The 24,048-nt window shown below is 40.6% G+C and overlaps 1 protein-coding gene across 5 annotated transcripts in view; it reads right to left on the reverse strand.

The window, feature by feature from the left end:
* ACSL5 (acyl-CoA synthetase long chain family member 5) overlaps positions 1 to 24,048 on the reverse strand; it is a 40,825-nt gene that overhangs the window by 1,381 nt on the left and 15,396 nt on the right. For 4 of the 5 annotated variants that reach the window (XM_073240418.1, XM_073240417.1, XM_073240419.1 and 1 more), the window contains exons 2-20: positions 22,405 to 22,589; positions 19,599 to 19,707; positions 15,766 to 15,830; positions 15,553 to 15,654; positions 13,852 to 13,951; positions 12,713 to 12,891; positions 11,979 to 12,011; positions 11,839 to 11,890; positions 10,964 to 11,037; positions 10,327 to 10,404; positions 9,261 to 9,395; positions 6,730 to 6,864; positions 6,113 to 6,208; positions 4,312 to 4,384; positions 3,944 to 4,032; positions 3,530 to 3,646; positions 1,412 to 1,555; positions 692 to 793; positions 145 to 216 (exon numbers count right to left, since the gene is read on the reverse strand). In XM_073240418.1, coding sequence (XP_073096519.1) covers positions 145 to 216; positions 692 to 793; positions 1,412 to 1,555; positions 3,530 to 3,646; positions 3,944 to 4,032; positions 4,312 to 4,384; positions 6,113 to 6,208; positions 6,730 to 6,864; positions 9,261 to 9,395; positions 10,327 to 10,404; positions 10,964 to 11,037; positions 11,839 to 11,890; positions 11,979 to 12,011; positions 12,713 to 12,891; positions 13,852 to 13,951; positions 15,553 to 15,654; positions 15,766 to 15,830; positions 19,599 to 19,707; positions 22,405 to 22,560 — 1,911 coding nt within the window. In that variant the 5' untranslated portion in view covers positions 22,561 to 22,589. Of the gene's footprint in view, positions 1 to 144; positions 217 to 691; positions 794 to 1,411; positions 1,556 to 3,529; positions 3,647 to 3,943; positions 4,033 to 4,311; positions 4,385 to 6,112; positions 6,209 to 6,729; positions 6,865 to 9,260; positions 9,396 to 10,326; positions 10,405 to 10,963; positions 11,038 to 11,838; positions 11,891 to 11,978; positions 12,012 to 12,712; positions 12,892 to 13,851; positions 13,952 to 15,552; positions 15,655 to 15,765; positions 15,831 to 19,598; positions 19,708 to 22,404; positions 22,590 to 22,777; positions 24,047 to 24,048 lie in introns of those variants that run through there. The other variant, XM_073240420.1, reaches the window with a different exon arrangement.

A 24,048-nucleotide genomic window follows, 5' to 3' on the forward strand; every position in this document is an offset into this window, starting at 1 on the left:
TCACTGCCAATTGTGGCTAATGCGTTAATGGTCCAAAATAAAAAATCAATTCCCTGGAGACTACATTTAAACCCATTATGAATGTAAGCTTTAAAACTTCTCTAGTATGACCTGAGAGACCGGGTTCACATCCGTAGTACGTACCTGTTCGAAGGATTTAAGGCCACTTTGTTTCCCAGTTTTCTGCATGTCTTCTAAAACGGCTTCCTTTACAATCTGAGAATATAAATCATAGCTTAAAGCATGGCTATTTGAAAAAGTCCAAATGAAAGGCTAATCATGAACCAATGCAAAATGCCTACGAAAGCTCATTAGGATAAAACAGGACATAGGAGTATGTGCAAGCACGTTTTACACCTATCTTTGCTCAACGGAAAACATGAATGAGAAAAAAGGCAAATCTAAATGTTAACAGGAATTTTCTCTAGATGGCATTGTTTGATCCTTTATTCCCCACAATGGACATACACTGTAGAAAGAATAGAGTTTTGTTTTGTTAACTCCCTGTCCTACCCTGCAGTCTGATACAGCCAGTCAGTCTGTTGGGCTACAGCTGTCTGTCACAAGTGCAGGAGAGTCTGTTCTCCCTGGAAGGAGGCTCTGGGAACCCATGGGTGTCTGAGCTGGCGGGGCCTCCCCTTTCCCACAAAGGGCCCAGAGGATGTACACAGTGTTTCTAAGTGACACTTACCTGATTCTGGCACAGCTCTTCAAGGGAGCCTTTAACCCCAAGTTTGGCTGCAAATGAGGGCAGCACATCTGTGTCAGGAACCACCACTCCCACCAAGGCAGACTGGAAAGCGAACAAATGGCGAGGGCATGTGAGAACGAGTATGGTGGGGACCCCCATGGGCAGAGAAGGCAGGATTACGTCTTTGTAATAGATAATCCCCAAGACCTCAAATTCAATACTAATGTCCCCTTTTCTCACCTTTTGTTTCAAACCCTCATGGGACTCTAAACTCATCTTTCCATTCAATATCTCTTTACAAAAACATCTGTGCAAATTAGAATGTTCAAAAAGAAAGGATGTTCCACATTAATCTTGAAGCATCTCTGACGTGTCCACATCAACCTTTTCCCACTCCCCAAAAGCAGAGTGTAAATGCAGTATATATAAAACTTGTGCCAGAGGAGCTCCTACTGCAGTGGAAATGGTAGCATGTGACTCTTTCTGAATGGCTGTCCTTTAGTACAACTGTTTAAACAATTCAACTTGTTTACAGAGTCCATCATAGTAAAAAAAATTTTTTCACTTATATTCCCTTGTATTTGGAATATGGCTTCATCTCTTTAGTTTCATAAACTCAGATCTTCTCATCCTAAACACACCCATACCGATTTCCTGTAGCCACGGGAAACAGCATGGTCTGTGCCTGACAATAACTGTTGTTAAAACAGTATATATTACCTGTAAACTGTCCCCATGTACAAAAATTTGTGACACTGGTCTACTCCTGATGTAGATATTTTCTATCTTCTCTGGAGCAATGTATTCTCCTTGGGCCAGCTTGAAAATGTTCTTTTTACGGTCAATGATCTTCAGAGTTCCATTCTATATGAAACAGATAACAGCATCAGTGTTTTGAGCCCTATTTGTGGTGTCAGTGGGAAGACTGGAGACATCACAGGTGTCTTCTTTCTCTAAACATGACTTTTCTAGAGACTTTTTTTTTTTTTACTTTTCTAGAGACTTTTGAGCAGCTTTTCATTTCTCTTTCTTGGCTTTGAATAAAGGCAAGGGAAGCAGCTTCCAGAAAGAACACATCTGTACCATATGGGCATGTTAATGTGCAGCATAAGAAGTCCCTGAGATCTGCTCGGGTAATGTAAATGGTTGCCTCATACAGTGAAGAAATTTTGCAGCTCTGAATTTCTAATAATTTTTGATTCCATTTCCAGAACTCAAGAATAGGGAAGGACTATCTTTTATTAAGACTTTTCAATTAGTTAGGTCTCCCCCTCTTTTCCTCCCTTTTATGTATCCCTCCCTAAATTAGGAGCAGGCTAAGACGACTCCACTGTGCTAGCGCTAATCAAACAAGTCAATAATTGTGCTTGTTAGGACAGAAGCAGGTCTGGTGAGGGCTCTCTGACCAGTCACAAGAGGTCATTTGCAGCTTAATTTCTCTGAGCTAATTGGTCTGAGGAGCTTATGTTCTTAGAGATTCCCATTAAAGAATTGGGACAAATGGCAAGTGAATCCACATGATCCTACCCTAAACAGGGCAACAGACTGAACCAACCCCACAACGCTGACTCAAGAAATCAGTCATCAATTCAGCCTAACAGACATGATCTGAAAGTGATTAATAATGCTCAGTCCTTTATAAGTCTAGTATGGGGACACATTTATTGCCTATATCGTAGGCTTATTAGAGCAGAGAACTTATTACACAGAAACAGATGTGTTGGCAAGATACTACTAGACCCAAATCTATCAAACACACCAATTAGGGGTCTCATTGTCAAACATGCCTTGAATATCATTTAAATCTTGAAAATATTGAGCAGAATTTTTTTAAAGATCTAGTTCCATTCCCACTCCCCTGGCATACAGTAGACAAAACTTTTCAGAGATGAGACCTCTTAGAAAATCTCTTATAGGGATTCTAAGTCTCCATCATTACCATCGATACTTTTCTCTCTTAGGAAAACAGACAGGGTTGAGAGAGTTTACTGCTAATTGTTTGTTAGCAAGCTCTGCTTAAAAAAATGCCTCTGTGTTTTGCACAAAGAAAGGTGTGAAGGTCACTGAGGCAAAAGACTAGCCCCTGCATACATTTGGTTTAGAAATCCTGCTTCCTTGTTTCAATGTATTTCTACATATTAATTGTAAAGAGACTTACCCTTTGAATTCATAAAGGCAAGTGTTATGGGCCTATGGAGTTATCAAATCACAATTTCTGTCTCAAGAAAAGCAAACAAAACCACGACAGACTACTACATCCCTTTCCTGAGGAAGTCACCTCATTTTCCTTTGGCTGTAAGCAAATCTTTCACTGTCAAGGGAGCCATGCCAAGTCTGAAGTCCAGGACTGTGTGACTTATTAAACATTCCCACCTCCAGTTTAGGTGTGAAAACTGACAGCAATTCTGAGTACTGCTGGGGGTGTATTTTATAAGGAAAAGCAAGAAGAAAATGCTTCAATTGGTCTGTCTTGGCATCTTCTATAACATTCTATAACATTGTGATCAAATGTGATCCTTGTGATCAAAATGATCTCTCTGGCTTCAAGAAAGAAAGCCTCTCTCGTTTTGGCAGATCCTAGTCACACATCAAGTGACTTTTTTGGGAATAATTTCTCATCCATGGAAGAGCTGGGACTAGAACATAGACATCCCAATTACCAGCCTCAGTTCTTTGAACCATATATATTCTCTTTATAGTATGAGGAAGCTATAAGCCAGGTAGCATACAGACCTAATCCCCTCCAGCTGCCTCAGTCAATTAACCATCTTGTATGTATAAGTAGACGGTTGTGTTTACAGCAGCATAGACGGCCAGAAATTTTTTACAAATACCTACCGGAAGCCAGCGGCCAATGTCTCCTGTGTGAAGCCAGCCATCCTTGTCCAGGGCTTCCTCTGTCTTCTCAGGGTCCTTCAGGTATCCTTTGAACACGTTGGTGCCTTTGATGCATATCTGCACATCAGAAGGTGCACGGTGGTAACAATGGCAAAGGCTGCTATTCCCAGCACAGGAACTTTACAATAAACACCTGCTCCCACCTTAAACCCTTTGATGATTTCCACCATCAAAGAGCACCATATTTAAATCCCCATTGTCGGGACTAGGAAAGTGAGTCCCAGAGATGTTTGATCCTCTGCTAAAGATCTCAAAGGAGTCAATCCCAAGCCTGCTCACAATTGTGTGCCCTTTCTGATAGAAACGTCTCCACCATGATTGTCTCGACATGATTACAGGATGTAACCTACCCACCTCGCCTTCATTGTTCACTGAAAAGTAGTTCATGTCGGGCACATCATCCAGCTTTACATGATTGCAATTCATGGGGGCTCCAACATGGCCTAGAACACACCACACAGAATCAGCTGGGAAATCATAAAACAGTGATAATTCCAGAATATTTCTGAGATATTTATGGATTGACTCTAAAAGAAGAAGACTGAAAAATCTTCTGGCACCAATGCTGGATAGTAAGGATAGGAAGTCCTGGGCTGAAACTTGAGTTTGGCCCCTGGCCCATTCATCCAGAACATTAAGTCTGTCTAAATAATGTAAGTCCTAGTTCAGTTAGAGCCCTTCTCCTACCACTGCATCTTCTGCCCAGTAACTGGAGAACCTACCTGATGTCCAGTCCCCAGGTGATGTAATTGTACAGCCAGCAGTGCATTCCGTTTGACCGTAAGCTTCAAACACCTTGGGAAACCAAGGAAGGACTTTGAGACTTAAAAAAAAGCATAAGCTGACAGTGCCTATGGCAAGACAGGAGGAAAACAAGTTCTCTGAGAGCTGGAGGCCACCTAGTATCCTACTCTCCTGAATTCATGCCTGAGCTGCTAAGTCTTTACTACTGGGATTCAGTCAAAAACCAGAAGGGTGCAGAAATAGCCATCAACATAGAAACTTACACACTACTTTGTGAAATGTGGCATTTCAAGTTTAGAGTAAAATGTGAACTACTTATTAAGTGTAACTCAATGGCAGTGAGACTTGAACCTTGGCAATGGAGTACTTCCGAAGGAATTACAGAAGTTTAATGGAAATAGTTTTAGCTGTGGTATAGAACAGGGGTTGGTAAGCTTTTTCTGCATAGGACCAGATAGTAAGTATTTTTGGCTTTGTGAGCTTTCTGGTCTCTGTCTCAAATGCTTTACTCTGTCAATGTACCACAAAAGGAGGAGCAGATAATATGGCAATGAAAAGTACAGCTGTGTTCTACTAAAACTTCACTTATTAAAGCAGGCAACCAGCCACATCCGACCTGTACTGTAGTTTGCCAACCCCTAGAATGGAGGATAATAGACACAGTGAGGACAAGGCTATCTGTCTCACTCATGTTGTGCATGTTCAAATAAACGAACCAGTTAGTCATTTTGGGGGAAAAATAGACAATATCCAGGCTCAAGGACTTGTACTAAATTCCAGATGGAACAGAGACTTAATTAGAAAAAAGTAAAACCGTTACATTGTCAGAAAATATGAGTGTGAACAGTTTCATGAAATATTGGGGTTAGGAAGTCCCATCTAAGCAATTAAAAAACTACGAAAAGATCAATCAGTTTGACCACATAAGCATTTGAAACTATCGTATAGTAATACACAAGGCAAAAAGATGAGGCTAGGAAAAATATTTCTGACAACACAGATTACTATTATTAATACATGACCCCCCCCCCCGCAAACTCTTAGAAAGCAATGTGAAAGAGAACCAAATTATCCTTTTGTTTTTTTCTATCAAAAAGCAATAGAGTAATTCATGGAAGAAATACCAATAAGCAATAAAAAAGATGTTTGGTATTAAAAAAAGAAACAAAACTATGATAAGATTTTTCATGTATCTGGCCAAGATTTAAATGACTGACAACCCTGTTACTGGGGAAATAAGGTTTCCTGCATTATTTGCAGGAAGGTAGAAAAAAGACAAGATCTGCCTGGAGGGAATGACAACCTACATTAACGTGTGACAAAAATCCATATATTTTGACCCAAAAATCCCAACTTGCAGGGAGGGATTTAATACCATAAATTGACAATTGCATAAATACTAAAGGGCACATAAGTATCCGTTTCACTTCATTAATTATAATAGTGAAAAAATGGTAAGCAGCATAAGTTTCCACTAATAAGAGATGAATTATTTAGGTATACTCAATAAATTATTGCAAAATCATTAAAGTGATGCAGGTCTTTATTTGATGAGGAGCAATATTGACAGCGCACTGTTTAACAAGTATTTTAGAACACTGGTGCCATTTATGAAAAGGTTTCTGTGCACAGATGCATAAAGAGAATATTTTCTCTTGATTTTGAGATTTTTTGCTAACTTTCTCTTTGTTACCTTTCAGTTGTGTTTTCATCTTTAACAGCGAGCTTTATTTGTGTAAAAGTTAAATAAGCTATCTTCAGAGAAGGTGCTTGGCTTACCGGACACCCCATTGCTGCCCGGAGGAATGTCAGGATGGGTGAGGCGATGGGCGCAGCTCCGGTGACCATGAAGCGGACCCTCCCGCCGAGGCTGGCCTGGTCAGTAGAAACAAAAGACCTGCTGAAACCTGTTTGCCGGACATCAGTTTCCTGCACTACAAAATGGGTAGACCAGCCTGTGCTGTGTTTTTATAAGAATTAAACCGATTAATTCACAAAGCACTTAGAATCGGGCCTGGTATTGAGGAAAAACACTGAAAAGGTTAGCTGCTATTGTCACCACCATCCATAGCTGGCACCAGAACTGCATTTCTTTTTTTAAATTTCCTCAGATAAGTTGTATTCTTTGGCCCTTCAGAGTACTTATCATCTCAACAGACCACCTAAGAGAATAAGAGCATACTAGATCCTAAGTAAAATCTATTTTCTTCCTTTTGACCAATTCCCTTTGGTGACAGAGTTGTCCAAGAGAAAGCTCAAAAGGTGAGTGAACCCAAAGAGTGTGAAAGGCTCTCTAGTTGAAGAGAAACTCAACCATCAGCGGTAAAGCAAAGCATACTGAGCTGGTGGGCAGCCCAGGTATTTGCCTGGCTCTGTCCAGGACCCATCAAACTTACCTGGATCTTCGCAAAGATGAGCTTGTCCCATAAGCTGTCACGCCTGATAATGCCTCTTTTTACTTCACTGAATTTACTGGCAACAGCCAGGTTCAACAAGAACTTCTTAAAGGGTGTCTTGGCTTCATTTTGTACCTGCAGGGTGATAATTCCTCTTAGCTGAAAACTTATCAGAGATACTCAACAAAGTCATTCATTCATCAGTGAGCAAGAGATAGTGCCTCCTGGTTCATAAGGAAGTAGCTCTCATTCATGGGCTGGGTTGCTAAATAATGATGAGCCGAGAGAATATCACCCACTAAGAAAGAAGTGAACCGAGTACATACACATAGGGGTCCAACTCCTCCAGATTCCTCGTCCTTGTCAAACAACTTAGATAACTGGGATAAAAGCATATCCTCAAATGTGGCTGGCATCTACCTACAAAGTTACCTGGGAGTACTAGACAAAAACAGCTTAATGGGCTTTTGATTTAATAGTTCAAAGAAAGGCCTAGGAACCTAATTTGTATACAAGCACCACCTCTTGCTCCCCTTGCTCCTCTGATGCTTATATAAACTAAACTTGGAGAAATACCACTTTCTCAAGTTTCTTGAGCCATACCATACAAAACCCAAAAGGCTTTCCTACTAAGATCATTTCTTTCCTTTGGACCTAATTCTGACACCCCATTTTCCCAGCTCACATTATTTCTCTAGTCTCCCTGACTCTGGCCTCACTGTGACTTTATAATCCATCAACCACACTCCTGCCAAAGGAGAGCTTTACCAATTACAACTCAAATCCCCCTTATTTCCAAAATTAAATCCTAAACTCCATATTTTGACCTTCAAAATTCCATCTTACCAGAATTCAGATTCAAGGAAATCAAAGTTCTTTTCCAGTTCAAAATTCAAAGACACCTCTCCAGCCCTCTTCCATATTTACACTTCCATTTCTAGGCCTCTAGCCAAATGGGGTTGGTCATCCTCACCTCTTAATGCCAACTATGCTCTAGGCTTCAGGCATTGCACCATCATTTGCCAACATCTTGCCATCTATCTCCAAGATATACACACAAGTGCTGCCTGCATTGTGTCATTCCTGATACCTCTTTCAATAGTAAGAGATTTATCTTTTTCCAGTATTCACAAGACTCAACTTCTTTCTAACAAGTCACTGACAAAGAGCTAGAATTAAGAAACTCACACTAATAAAATCCTCGAGTTTTAAAATGAGTTCCAGAAGTGAACTGTTTTAATTACTACCATATTACAAATTGACTACTCTAAAAAATAAAAAATATTCAACAACATGAACAAAAACCATAGTAACAATGAGGCTAATCTTACTATAGCATGATGAGGAACTGTTTGAATTGTTAATAATTCTAACAGGAACCAGCACTTTCAATGTTCAAGGGTCATCTGTATTCTAGAATGCTGCCTTCCATGTCACCAGAGCCCCAGGATAGCACCTGGTAAGATTCACAGTTAGAATCTCTAGGATGAGGTCCAAGCATGTGCAAAATGGCCATGTGTCAGGTCCTCAGGCCTCCCAATGCCTATGGAATTATGAAATTATCAAGCACAGGGTTTAGAGCCTGAGCTCTGTTACTGTATTGCCTAGGCTCAAATCCCAGTTCTAAGGGCTCTAAGACTTAAGTGAGAAGCATACAAGATGAGCTTGGGACATGGGATGTCAGAAAGCAAGGGAGCTATCAAAGACTACAGGGGCTGTGCCAAAAGGACACATGAACAACTTGATGGGGCTCCCAACTTCAGCACTGAGAAGAATGACCAAAATGGATTAAACATACAGATATGCAAATCCTAAGTTCATAATAATACAAAGAAAAAAATTCATTGACCATTTTTGAAGATTGTTGGGGCACTAATTTATTATTTGAAGGTTGACTTAAAAATCAAATATTTGTCATGTCTTTATGGAAGAATCTCAGCTAATGAATGTTAAGAGAAATGATTAAATTAGAAAGATCACCAATTTGTAAACCCTAATGAAAAAATAGAGTGGTACTCAGTGACAGCTCTGATGGTAACAATTTGATTCTGTTCTGACCCTTATTAGATATGATGCAGGCAAGTTTTTTATCTCTGAAGTATGTCTTCTTATCTGTGTATTAGGGAAAATAAGTATAGTTATGATTGCCTATGTTTTTGTGAGGATTCAATGATGGAATGAATACGAAATGGTTATGCTGGGGCCTGGCACCTCAGCAAAAAGCTCAATAACCAGTATGTGTTACTAAATCAGAGTAACAACTTCTCAGTAAGTTAGCTGAATTTTAGGGGCTCCCCAAGCTCTGAATTGAGCTCTGTCAGGTCCAGGTAATTTCGTCCTGAGGAAAGGAGGTTTCATTTATGGTTTTTCATCATGCATTAGTAAGGAAAGCTGTAAGTGGATGGTTGTAGGGAGTCAGGGGCTGGAAGTGGGGCAAATATCTTAGCAATATAGAGTCCCTCAGAGCCTTGGGCCTAAGCCACAGACAGTTCCTTCATCTCAGGGCTGCCCAGCAGAAGCCAGGTTAGTACCTTATCGTAGACCCTGTTAAGGAGTCTCGGCACCGAGGGAAACACTGTGGGCTTCAGAGTCTTCATGTCATCAGGCAGCAACCGAATGTCTCCTTGGAAGAACCCAACTCTGGCTCCACAAGAGTATATAACCATCTAAAAGCAAAACCAAACACTAGGGCTCAGAGCCTAAGGCCCCCTTCAGGTGGGGCCTGTCTTGGACAGAACCAAGGAACTAGGTTGATGTCCATGGGCCCGTTTCTCTATATAGCACCCACCCTCCTCCCAATGTTTCAGGTACCCAGAACTCTGAAAGCCCGCCCTCAAGACAGGTGGGAATCCATTTCTTCTGAGGTGACAGGACAGGTAAGACAGACGGTGAGACTGAGGACTCATGCAACTCCACCCACAGCTCTGGGTGACATGAGATGCCTACGATGTCATGCTTTATAGTTCTTTTATTTTGACATTTCTTGCATCAACGGATAAGCTGGTTGAAGAGGTATTTAAATGGAATTTTCCATCCACACTAACACCTGTGTTTTTTGAAAGGCCAACACTGCTTTTGGTTCTCAAATCAGCCTCAGAATAGCCTGAAAGGCCTGAGTCCAACTCGCAGAAAGGCAATACTCCTCCGGCATATACACAGTTCTGAATGGCTCTACTTTATATGCTCTGGACATCTCACCTGGATTAAATTCTCCTCTGCCTTTCTGTGGGGAGCTTCCTATACTCTAATCCTAGAACTTTATAAAAGTCTAACCAAAATAAAATTAAAAAAAGAAACAATATGTCTCCTATCCCCACTCAGAATGAAGGGCAGATAGTAAACTCTCAGCTATGACTTCCCTGGATTTGCAGGACCCCCGTATGAAGGCAGTAGCAAGCATTAGCCCCACCGGACACAGACTCATAGAGGAAGTTGGGGATAATGCCAGAGTGTAGATTCAGCTGTGCTAACTCCCTACCTGTAGCCTTCAAATTAAAGAAAGAGCTCTAAATGTTGCACAGCTATTTTAGAATAAACATTGGACTAGCAAGTCACGACTGCCTTTTGACATACCCGCTAGGAACATAAGATACTCACCTGTACAACCCTCTCAAACATATGAGCCAAGGGGAGGTAGGATATGGTCACGTCCTCAGGGGTAAGCTCAAAAGTGTACTATAGGGTAGAGAACAAAGGGGAGGCAACATTGGATTAATGCCAACTTTCTCTTCCAAAGGAGATTTAAAAACTACTCCTGTTAACTCATTAATAATACTGTATTCATATTTGAAAATTGCTAAATGAGTAGATCTTAAAAGTTTTCTTCACAAGAAAAAAAATTCATAACTGTGTGAGGTGATGGATGTTGACTTACTGTGGGGATCATTTTGTAGTTTATACATATATTTGAATCATTACGTTGATACCTGATCTAACTCAAAAAAATTTTTTTAGTTTAAAAAAACTGCTTCTCAGGACTGCCACATACAGTTGTGCGGCAGAAATACACTGTGTAACTCTAAGAGATCCTGTTAGCTGTGCTGAGTGTAGAGATCTGAGTGATCATAAAAGATCGTGGCTTGAAAATACACAGTCCTCTGCAAAGACGCACCAGTATTTGTCTACTCTCAGGTCCTTAACCTTTTTTTTTTTCCTGTCTCCTCTAACTTCAAGATTAAAATCTTATGGCAGATTCACATTACAATGAGGCCCTCTTTTTCAATTAACCCCTTACCTCCACACACTTGAGAAAAGCAGCAGCATTTGAAACAATGTTTTGATGGGTTATCATGGCTCCTTTGGGATCACCTATAGGAAACAAGATATGGAGAGAAAGACCCTTTATATTGTTAACTGGCAACTGCCTTTGGCTTCGATGCAAGAAGCTATCTATATTCAATTGGTTCTGTTCCAGAGAGCCAAGAGTTTCTCTTGTCTTTTATGATACAGTATATGACTGTTTATGAGATTAATGCACCCAGAGATTTTACTGCCAGCAGTGTTAGTCTACTACCACACAGTGCACAGCCACAATCTCAAATACCAACAGTTGAAAAGAAAATTCCAAGTAACCCCTCCTTGTGCTGTTTTTATGTTTAAGACTTCAGATCTAACAATATTACCTCCCTGTGCCCTTCTATATAAACTGGAAACAATGAAATGGCTATAACTGTAGGTCATCATGGGCCATACTCAAAGCCATAAAGGGTGCTGATAGGTAGTTGCAAGGGGGGTGGGTGCTGCACACTGATCTGTGCAGAACTCTCACTGGATTGCCTTGGTTGAGTAAAACCATTCCAGCAGCAGCAGATTGAGGGAGTGGTTAGCTGATGAAGAAAGTTGACTTTGTGATGCCACCTTTAAGAGCCCTGGAATCCACAGCATATAAACACCTCCCAGTGCATTCAGTGAAGTTTATATGCTTATGCTCATGTTTTTCTATGTAGGCATCCATACTCAAAAGCCTTAGTTTGTGAGCTTAGGGAGTTCACAAGGATAGGGCTCATTGCAGGGTATATTTATTTACCAGCCCAGCCCATCAGTGGTCAGTGACTCAAGCCATGTTTTGGGCTGACCAGTGGCCTCTGGGGAATCTTCATGGGCACTGACCTGTGGTCCCACTGGTGAAGCAGATGACACTCAGATCTTCTGGTTCAGGAGGCTAGAGAGAGGGGGATGAGGCCTTAGTCTACCATGAACTTTGAGAGTTAGATATGGCAAGACTCAAATTCAGGCAGAAGAAAACTTACCACAGGTTTTCTGAAGTTCTCTTTGCCTAGGTTCTACATGAACAGAAAGCCAAGAGAGAAAGACATTAGTAGAGGTGGACAGACTTATGACAAATACAAGCCTTTCTTTCCCTTTTTCACGAGAACGCTTCCCTTTTTTGTGGGAATATAACCAATTTCTAACCTGGATCAGGCCCAAGGGTCCAAACTTCTCATCATACTTTTAAGCTCCATCTGGGACCATTGCTAAATCTTTTTAAATAACATGCATAGTTGACATTTCAGGGCTTCCTACACACCAATAGATTACTGTCCTGAGCACTTTATGTATATTAACTTGTTGAACTCTTTACAACCCCTTTGTGAGGTAGGGACAATTTTATCCTTATTTTACAGCTACAGAAAGGGAGATGTGCAGCCACTTGCCCAAGGTTACCTAATAGATGTGGAGCTGGAACATGAACCTAGGCAGCTGGGGTGAATCCAGGATCCATATTCTTAACCACCACTGTGCTCTGTATTTATAAATTCCCTACTTAGAAGTCTGGTTTGCCGCCATAGATCTTTCTCCTCCCTTGCATGGTTTCTGAGTTGTCTGGGGGAAATAATTTCCAAAGCTTCATAACATGAGTCTAATATGCTCCTTTTCTGCCACCCCTGGAGAACAACAGCCTGCACTCTTGTGTCCATGTCCTGCAGGTTGCTGACAGTGTCAGGCCAGCTTTCAAGCTGTGAGTTGAATTTAAGACCTATACCTCTGCATCAAACAGGGATAAGACTTCAACTTCAGTTTTCTCCCCTCTTTGCTTCAGATCATCCTCAAAGGGATCCATGAGGATGATCATTTTCAGGCCTGGGGTGAGGCCCTTCTCCACATTCTCTATGAGGACTGATGCCTTTTTGGGCGTATCACAGATGACCGTGGTGATATCAGCTGAAAATAGAAATAAAGTCAGAGGTCACCCTCCCGTCTGCTATGTATCTGATTGCCTTGCAAGGAGAAAGAGATTTTTCAGGGCTAGTGGGTTCCTAAAGGAGATTATGTCTGCCCATCAGATTTATAATGCACAAACCATGAAATATTCCATTGATAATAATTGAGCTTAATTGAAACAGAAGCACATAGTTTTCTTGTGTGCTGCCAATGCTGTAAACTGTGTCCACAAAATTCCTTCTGCTTAAGAACAAAGCAAAGTGCATGGATCACTTAGGTGTGGTCCTGTCAACATGTTTCATTTGGGGGAGGGGACTGGGGAGTAAGAGGGAAAGGAGGGAGCAAATGGGATTTTAGCAGGCAAACATTTTATGATGTTCTAAATTCTAAATGTTTGCTTTGATACTTGTTTGCACAAATAGAAAACTTCTGATTCTATCTACAGTTCAAATGGAGGTACTCATTTAATCTGCTAGTTTCCTGACAGAAAGCAGTATCTTGGATATGTGAAAAGGCTGTTATTTGTCATTGAACTTATACTTGTTTCTCTCACAATGGCAATTTTTTCTGCAGGCTCACCATGGACATTGGTACTGTATTGACTTGGATTTATAAGAATAGGAAATGAAACCAGTAGTTTCATAGTGATTTAAACCATTAAGTGATTTAGCCCTTCATCTGATGGCTTTTTACCTAGTGTGGCTGAAGTAAATAATCTTATCTCTATAGTATGTTATCACACTATGCCTCCTTGAAGCATTTCACTGAAACTTCTGTATATATCCCTGCCTCATGGGCTTTTTGTAATGTCCCTGTAAATTATATCCTAGGTACTACATGACAAGAAAGACTTGAGCATTTTTCTGGCCACAGCATTCTAAGTCTACTAAAAAAAGCAGATACTGAGAACCTACTTAGCATTAAGAAAAATCCAGTTTTAAGGTAATAGCAAAGTTGTACCTTTGTTGACAATGTATATGATGGCTTCTGCTCCCAAGGTGTCATACAGGGGGATGGCTACCATGGAGTACGTGTAACAAGCCAACTCGGAGATGATCCACTGTATGGAGAGAGAAGTTCAAGTAAAAACTAGAGAATGTTTTAAAAAGTAAAAGTATTACTTCAGTCATTTAGCCAACTAATGCTTATTTGATGTCTTTGTGTTAAAAAAAAAAATCACCATGTGGCTCTAGGGACTGGCACTGCTAATGTTATAAATTACAGTTAAATAGGAAGGCTCAGAGACAGTTACAATACAAAGGACCAGAATGCAAAGTAGAGGGTGGTAAGGTCCATTCATAAGATGTACAGAAAGCATGAAGGAGTTTTAAGGAGGCAGAGATCACTTTCAGGGGTGAGGTAAAGGTATCTGAGACTGCTTTGGGGAAAGTGATGGAAAAACAGGCAGGGTTTTGAGAGACTGGTAGAATTTGGTTATGGAGGTCAGGACAGAGAGGGAATTCAAGGAAGAAGGAAGTGAATGAACAAAGATAGGATAGCATGACATCAAGAAGCAGGAAAAGTAGAGGAAAGAATCAGAAAGGGGAGTCAGAATGTGCTAATGGTAGGGCTTTTGTCAGTCTATGTGTTATGAATTCTGTCCCCTCAGAATTCATGTTGAAATCCTAACCCCAATGTGACTGTCTTTGGAACTAGGGCCTTTAATGAGGTAATTAAGGTTAAATGAAGATATAAGAGTGGTGCCCTAATCCAATGTGACTGGTGTCCATATAAGAGGAGGAGACACTGGGGATGACAGAGAAAAGGTCAGGTGAGGACACAGTGAGAAGGCAGCCACGTACAGGCAAGGCGAGAGGCCCCCGGAGAAAGCAAACCTGCCCGTGCCTTGTTCTTGACTGCCAGCCTCCAGAGCTTGGACAAAATCAGCTTCTGTTGATAGAGCCACCCAGTCTGTGGTATTTTGTTGTGGCAGCCCCTAGCAGACTAATACACTAGGCTTGGCATTAAATTCCTAAACTAGAGTCAGGGATGGCTCTTCTTTTTGAGGCTGGTGTAACAGAGATGGAGCATGTTGATTAACCTAAAAGTGCAACCAGTGCTTCCTGAGATTTTCAATTATGCAACTGGTTCTAGGGAGCATTTGTTACCAACTATTCTGAAGCATACAAAGACTTCCTTGGAGGATATTGGGTTTAATGACTTAACTTGAACTTGGAGATAAGTTTAATTCCAATCATCTTAATGTCTAAAACATGCTTTTAACTCACTGTGGAAAGACAGCTACAGCCAGTCTCAGTGGATGCCTTGGTTAGTTCAAGTACAACATACAGGTTCCAATTCTAATACATGTACATCCCTCTCCACAACATCTTCAAGCTCCTATTTGCTACCTCCTCTCATGGCTTCCTCGTTTCCCTTGTATAACTAACAGACTGACTTAGAATGAACCGTAATAAGCTAGGGAATAAGAGAAGTCCAGCCACCTAGCTTAAAGCCCTAAATGTTCAACCAGGAAGTAAGGAGGTAATTCTGTAACTGTAACTGTAACTCTTTGAAGTGGAACAATATTTAAAGAATGTGAGTTCTTTAAATAGTGTGGGCAAGGCATTAGCAAGTGTCAGAGTGCTGGTTCCAAGGTGGGGTTTAAAGTTTTAGACTTAGCCCTGACTGATTTCCTCGAGTTCACTGCAGCATGGTTACCTCTGGCCTATTCTGAGCAAAGATGCCAACAAATTGGTCTGGTGATGGCTTATACCCTTTATGCAAGAGAAAGGAGCCCAAATACTCTGCTCTGTCGGACACCTACAAAAGAGGGAGAGAAAACAAAAAGCAGTCAAGACCCAAAAGAGACCAAATTAGCCCAGTATACTGCACTAGCAAAAGAATATACTGAAAACCATGGGTCTGACTTACCTGTTTGTAGGACAGCCATCTATACGGTTGGTTAGGTTTCCTATATCCTAGGCAAGGCCCATTATCTAAAAATATAACATTAAAAGAAAATCAGCTCCAGTTGTAAATCCTTTGGATCAGAGAAGGCAAAAAAAGTTCTTAAGAAGAACCAAGACACAAAGGATAAATCCAGTAAGAATGTGAGATTCTCTTATATGCCAAGGAAATTCAAAAGCAACCAATACTCAATTCTAAAAGGCAGAAAGTCTTATAAACTACATTTGAAACATTTAGGAAATGTTACACAACAAGAATGGTTCAGTGTTGGAATATGTGACCTACATGATAATAATGGGCATTTGGAGAAAGCCCTAAGTACCGATTAGCCAACAAGTAAACACAGACTGTATTAGATAATCTTGGGTTGAACTTCCCTATAATAAAATAAATGTATACTCATAAAAGTATAGAAGAAAATCAAAGTATGAGTTGTCAACAATCTCATCACATAAACACCATTATCATCACTATTTCCTTTCACAGTTCTTTTGCATGATTTTACTGGGTTGTGTTCAATCCACATATATTTTGGTATCTTGCTTCTTTCCCCCCATTTTCCCCTATGTTATTATTTCTTCTCTGGAGAGATTTCAATGGCCTTTTTTATGGCCAATCAATAAAGGGCACTGCTGTAGCTAGATTTATCTCACTGTGAGTATTTAGACTATTTCCAAGTTTGACACCTTAAATAATGATATGATAAATGTTTTCAAATTGATCATGTCAAATTTAGAACATTTTCTTAGAATAGAGTTCCTAAAATGAAATAACTGGGTTTGGGAAGGCTGGGGGAGGGGAGGCCAGAACAGCTAAGTTTTTGATACCTAGCAACACATTGCTTAGTAGAGCAGTTGTGACAATACTGTTCTCCCACCAGTGACATAGTCATAGAAGCTAAATAGTATCTAACATCTCTTCTGGTTTGATAGGTTTAACAAGTTATTCCTTTAGTCTAAGTTTCTTTAACAGTTATTGAAATGGACCTTTTCCCTTGCTTGTTCAGTTTTACTCTCATGAATCACCTGTTAATATACTTTGCCCATTTATGTGAGTATCTGCTGAGGTACTGAGGCTCATAAAGGACTATAAGAACACACACACACACACCTGTGCTTACACACATGAGCACACACCTGGGTGCACATGTGTACACACATATGTACACTCGTGTCTTCAGTATTTTTATAATTGTGTTTTACATTGACAATAGAAGAATTAAACTTCTGAACATCTAAACTACTCAGCCCTGTTTGAAATTAAAATAAGTCTGGGAACACCCACTCATGAAAGTAAAGAGTAATCTCTGCCACAGGAGCCACGGAAGTTGGGATAGTAGGCTAAGGAACAACCCTGGCTGAGAAGTCCCCACATCTGAGCCAGAATGAGACTAAGTTATAAACAGAAAAAGAGAAGGAAAGGAAATTTTACAGAGAGGATCTAGCCCAACTGTTGAGAGGAATTCAGGTCTTGCCAAAAGGAAGCATGTGGAGAGAGGGTTACTAGGAATTCACAAGTAAATAAATGAACTTCCAGGCTAAGTGACAGACGAAAAAGGAAAGAAAGCAGGAAAGAGAGAGCCACTCTGATGAAACAGATAGAGAAAAATGAATGAGGAGACTGTCCACAGGAAACAGTAGTACTTTTCTTCCTGCTGAAGCTGCTGCATGAAAGCTCAAGAAGCCAAGTCTCAGAGTGCACCTTTCCCTGAAGCAAGGCAGGTTCTGCTCTGGCAGGTGCCCACAGTCCCTGCTCCAGGTGAGCGGGCGCCTCAGTAGGCTACCACCGGGATCCTTTGTATGAATGTTAATCCCTAGTGATGGCTACCATTTCTGGGATGCTTACTCTGTGCTAAGCATGTGAATTCATTTGGTCTTCCCAACTGTTGTTATCCCCTGCTACAAAGAATCACGAAGGACTCGGACAGTTTCTTTAAGTCCACTCATTAAATGGTAGAGCTGCTGAATGTGAACAAAAACATACTGCATCTCATCACCTCTCTACTGATGAAAATTCTGGCAGAGGCCCATGGCCAAGGAACAAGCCAAATAATTGGCCCAAAGAGGCACCAACTGCAGTCTCATTAAAATCTGTGCCCTAATCAGCTTCAGCCTTATTAGCTGAAGTCTGCCCAGGCAACAGCCTAGCCTTTAATGAACTTATTCAACTCTGATGTCCTTCTGTTCAAAGGTGTGGCTATCTATGAGGACCAGCCTCCTCCCCCACTTGACAACTTCTGGCAAAATTGCTGCCCTAAGTAAATAGAGTTGAAAAATCTGGCATGCAGAACCCCGAGAAACTTTGTTCAAGACACAGATTCTTAGGTCTCACTACCTGGAATTCTGAGTCAGTGCAGTAAGGTGGAGCTACAGGTCTATATTCTAAATAGTACCCACAGGGGATTCCTAACATAGACTGCATATAGGGTAAGGGCTTAAAGTATATGTTAGGCTGATGTATTCAACACCAGAAGTGTCATTTTTCTGTGGAAACAGGCTAGATTTCTCATGCCTGCTTACGTGAGAAGCCATTTTAATTTAGAATTGAAAATCAATTTCTAAATGAAGTATCTTAGGTGCCACATATCAATGCCAAATGACTTGTTTCTAGTTATAATAAAGCAACTAAGAAAATGCAAAGAAAAAAACTTTGAAGAATAGAAAATCCCAAAGGAAAGTCTGTTATATGAGCCATACACTATCTTAAGTTGCCAAAAAGTAAAGAAACTAATGGTTGGTTTGGTTTTGTTTGCTATTTGCATAGAAGTCTAAATAAGTGCTAATATGGAGTCAGAAAAACCAAGTACAGTCCCCTTTGGAGTCTTCAGGTAGAATTTTTCTTTACAATAAACCTTTCATTGTCTGGAAGAGTAACTACTTTTATAAAATACTTAAGAGGTGATCTAAAATAGAATAATCTCTCCAGACAGACTCAGATTTCACTATCAAGGGCAATGTTTTCTAGTTTGTCACCTTTGGCATATTTCAAAACCTCTGAGTTTCTGTTTCCTCATTATTAAAAGTCAAGGAGGGGGAATAATAACCAATCCCTAAGATTTAGGAAAGATTAAGTGGATGGTATGTGTGCAGTTCCTATTGCACAGTTAGCACTTGACAGGAGTTGACTATTAAGTACTGCCATAGCATAGCTAAACAGCAGAAGGGGAGGGAGGAATAGGGGGTCACATAAGCCGACCTATGTCTGAGCAGAGCGTCACCAAAAGAACAAAGATTTAGGGAGAGCTAAAAGGCCGGTTATCCTGAAAGGAAACTAGTGACTTAGCATTGTGTTCAATGATACAAGATATAAGTACAAAGCCTTGATATGTCCCAAAGGAACCTACCAAACCCCAATGGTAGTGTTCCTAAGGAAGCCTTCTGTGGTACTACAAGTGGGGGCATAGGCTAGTAGGGTGGAGAATTTTATTTATGAAAAGCATATTCCTAAACAAACACAATGTACTAGTGAGTCAATCAAAATACTTTCCTAAACATTGTTGAACTCTTCAGAAACAACTTCGCAGGGAAATTCTCGTGTCAAGTGAGGAACAGATTCAGAGATGCAAGTGGTCTGGACCAGGTCACATAGCTGAAAACAGAAGACCTCTTTTGAAACCCAGGTCTCTCCTACTATGTTTCCAGCACCCATCCTGATACATCCTAATGTCCCCTCCACTTTGTATGTTGAGATTCTACTCAGATACTGCTGGGGTTTTAGAAGTGAGACAGGGAAGAAGAGGTATGGAAGAAGACCCTCACCTTGGTCTTCTTAGAGGAAATTTAGATTGCTACACTTACCAGACACAGCAAGTCCTCTTTGGAAAATTTCATACATTGTCTTGGCATCTGAGAAGTAGTAACGTATTAGGTCATTGTTCTTCTGGCGAGCATTCTTTCGTGCTCCTCCCTAAGACACAAGACCAACTTTAGGCCAAGCCTGAGTCCCTCTTTATACTTTCAAAACCCTTATGGATTGAATTGAAAAGAACATAAATGCTGACCACTGAGGTCACAAGGATGACCCCTTTATTTCAATCTACCAATTTTTTAAATCTCAAAATTATAGTATCGCAGAAACCCAGAGATTGTCACAGTTATGACTTTGGCAATCTCTCCCCACCCCCTAGACACACACACACACACACACACACACACACACACACACACAAAAATATACACACATGAGAGATAATATAGTTTTACATATTTAGAAAAAAATCAATCCAAGTTTAACCATCTATTGAATGCATATTATGCTCCAGGCACTGTGAAAATAGTGTAAATGCAAAGTGAGTGAAGACAAAATTGCTGCCCATGAACACCTCATAAATGAGAGTTTTTGGAGTGGGGGTGGGGTGAAAAGGAAATCATGTAAACACAATACTGTGATGTACATGCTATAATAAAAATATGTGTTTTGGGAGTTGAATGAAGCAATCAATTCTGTATTAAGTAGAAGGCTATAGAAAATAAATAGTATTTCAATAGAGACTTTGAAGATAAGTAAGCATTTACCAAAAGATGTGGTTTTCTAGAGGGGAGGGAAAGAAGAACAATTCAGAGTGAAGGAACAACCTAACTAAAGTTGCAAAGGCAAGAAAACACACTGCCTAGTCTGTTGGGCAGCTAGAGAACAGGGTATTTGAGAAAGAGGGACTAACTAGAGATGTATCTAAAAATGTCAGCTGGAACTACAGAATCATGCCTTGATATGGTTCCTGGAGCTGCAACAGGAGCTGAGGGCACAGTTCAACCCTCATGAAAGTTAGTCTAGAGAGGAACAGGCGTCAATTAAGTATTCAAACATTGAGGTCAAGTTTGGAAACAAACTGCTACTGAGTTAAGGGATATAAAAATACAGGGTAATATAGGCTATGATAAGAGCTCTGACAGTCTAGAACATCAGGGAGGATTTGTCACATTAAGTCAGGATGTCAAAAATACAGTTTCTCATCTAGAAAAGAAGGTAGGGTCTTGCTGTCTGTTAACATAGATGAGCTGAGGAAAAAGGAAGAATGAAAGATGATCAGACTCATCTTGGGGCAACTGGATAAGAAGAGATGCATTTAACTGAAATAGAGCAGGAGGAGAAATACAAAGGGTATGTGTCTGTGTGTGAAGATAAGCAATAAAGAGACTCTGAGCTTCAGGTACCTGAGTGTCACTGAGATGGACTGGAACTCAGGGGAGACTTCAGACCTAGAAAGTCAGATTCAGGTTCGTAACCTTCTCAGTACACTTTCAAGTCATAGGAGAGGAGAGGTTTTCTCAGCTGTGAGGATTTAGAGCAGGGATTGGCAGAACTGTGATCTGGAGCCAAATCTGTACGGTCACCTGCCATGCTCCTTCATTTACATGTTGTCTGGGGTTTTCACACTACAGCAGCAGAGTTGAGTAGTTGCTTGGAGCCCGTATGGCCTGCAAAGCCTAAATTACTCACTGACCTTTACAGAACATGTTTGCCAAACTCGCTTTAGAGGAGTAAGAGAGGGTGAGACTGAAACCCTAAAACGAGGAGACGAAAGCACCTAAGTGACAAAGACTGCCTTTGAACTAGGAAGAAATCTCATTGGAGGACATTATGAAATGCGAAAGGAGGAGTTTTAAGAAAGAAATCTCAAACCACAGAGAAAAAAGGATGAAAGAGAAGTCATTGAATTCACCAGTTAGGTTATGAGTGACCCAGAGAAGTTCGGGGAGATGGTAGTGGTAAAGGTCAGATCTCAGTGAGTTAAGTTTAGAAGAAGAAATCAACAGGCTACTCTTAAATAACTGGTGGAGAAAGGAAGGATGGAAAGGATGGAAAGGATGGCCTGAAGCAATTGGTATCAGCAGGATAGGAAGATGCAGGCCAATGATGAGCATGCAAACAGACCAAAATAAAAGTAGGGGTGGTGGAAAATGGAGGTGACTTGGAGTAAGATGCCTGAAGAAGTTTGTAAAAAGATCAGAAGGGGTTGGCCTTACAAAGGAACAGAAATGCTTTTTTTTTTTCTCTGAAAAGGGCTGAAAATGAAAAATGATGAAGAGAGTATTCTTGGAGCTCTCTCTTTGCTCAGAGATGTAGGAAGCTGTGTGACTGGCTGAAAGTCAGGAATTGAGGAGAAAAGCCCAGTTCAACTCCTGCCAGCGTTAGGAGTGAATGTTAATTCAAAGCTGGAATTTAACTCAAGGAAATAACTTTTACCATTCTCAGACATTAAGTATCTTAATGAAAATGTTCTCCTACCCCCAAAGTACTGACTCTGTCATCAACTTTTCCTGTAAAGGGTTAAACAGTAAATATGTTAGGCTTTGAGGAACAAATTTGATCTCTCTTATTTATTTATTTTTACATATCCTTTTTAAAATGTGAAAACTATTGTGGACGTTGCCCACAAGTTATAGTTTGCCAACCCTTGTCTAGGTTACTAACATCATAAAACCTAGCTGTGGTTTTATTGTTATTACAAAGGAAAATAGGCCATTAAAAGAAATTTCAATTTGTAGATTTTTCTATTGATTGCTCACCTAAAAGGCTTCTTTCCCCACGCTGTCCCTTCTCCTTTGTGAGTTATCTCAAGCTCTTGAATTGAACAAACTAAAATAGTGATTGGTAAGTTACCTCGATTCCCACTGACTGGTTGTTCAAATCAATGAGAGGCAAAACTGGCAGAGGTCTGTTGATCAGCCACAGGAAGACGGCAGCTCCAAAGGTCAGAATGAAGATCAGTGCCGGGGTTGGAAGTGGGGAAAACAAGAAGTTAAAGATAAAAAGCATCTTTGTGAATAGCAGCAGGAAACTCAGGCCTTAAAAAAAAATGAAAGAGAGAAAAAGTTAGAGGAAATGACAGTATTTTTTTACTCAACAGTTCTATGTTTACAGAAACTCATGCAAACACACACACACACACACACACACACATACACACAGCTTCTAACTCTCCAGATAGCCAAGGTTGAACCTCTCTAGTAGCAGAATTTCTCCCACTGTTTACCTTAGCAATGTTGAAAATAATAGAGTGTGTTCTCCACCCCTGCTACTTGACTGTCCTCCAAGGCGGAAAGGATCAAAGGAAACAAGTTAATAATTTCCCTGACAATTTTGAGAAACAACTGCCTTTTCATTTTTGTCCCACAAAGCCTAGAAGCAGCCCTCTGGAACCAACATAAGCTGGTAGTCAGAATAAGGTATTCCAGAGAGCTCCCCCGTCCCAGGCAGACCAGGGTCAGGACAGACTCTTCCAGCTGGATTCCCCTAGTATAAAACAAACAGGAGCAGGAACCCCTGGAGAAGTGACAACATAGATTGTAGAAATCAAGTGTTCTGCGTGAAGGGCATTTCCTGCCGACCAGCTATGCCCTGCTCATTGCTTTCTTTTTGGAAGCATCAGAAGGATGTCAGACATTGAGAGTGTCACAGCTTGCTATGTCCAAATGTCCTCTACTTCAGGGAACCTGTAGAAATCATTTTTCTTGAAAGCGATATTAGCCAGGTACACAGAAAGGGTGCTAGTGAATGGGCCCGACACATGATAGGAAGTGAACACTGAAGACTTAGGCCAGAAAGAGATCCCAAGGAACTGAAAGCAACACAGGCTCCCCCTAAACCAGGTTTTCCTTTAGTTTCCAGCAAGTTCAGCCACAGACTGTTCTAATAGGAGGGACTTCTGTTTGGGCAGGTCTTAGGAACTTATTCTTGTTGAAACCATCTCTTCCAATTCTTGCCCACAGCTTTCAGACTGGGTTGTTTGCATAGATTGTCTAATTTAATGTAGCCAATGCTGTGAAGTAGCATTTTACAGATGAGAAAATAGAAGCCTTCTGGGGTAAAGTGGCTTGTCCAAGTTCATTCACCATTTCCCATTGTTGCCTCCCTATTAAAATCTACAAAACCACTTGTTTTTTCCCTATAGAGTCAAGCTACAGAGTTCCAGGGACTGAATTTCTCTGACATCATACAGGTGACAGCAAAGGAAGTTCAGAATTTGCATTCTTCAAAGTCTACTGCAATAACCTATGAAACAGTATCTCAGAGATTAGTCCACACATTCCCCAATCAAGAGAGTAAAGCAAGCACAATAAAAAGTTTTATCAAATCGAGATCATAGTCGCCCTAAGAGCTTTGGGGCAGCTGCCATTAGCTGGCACCTGGAAGTTTCTCCATCAGGAGAAGCACTTCACTCCACTCTAATAAAGGTTATAAAGCCTATAGATTTTGTGTCAGAGCAGAAGCAGTCGCAAGAAACCCTGAGTTACTCTGATCATT

The sequence above is a fragment of the Manis javanica genome, chromosome 7 (genome assembly GCF_040802235.1).
Source record: "Manis javanica isolate MJ-LG chromosome 7, MJ_LKY, whole genome shotgun sequence".
Taxonomy (NCBI): Eukaryota; Metazoa; Chordata; class Mammalia; order Pholidota; family Manidae; genus Manis; species Manis javanica.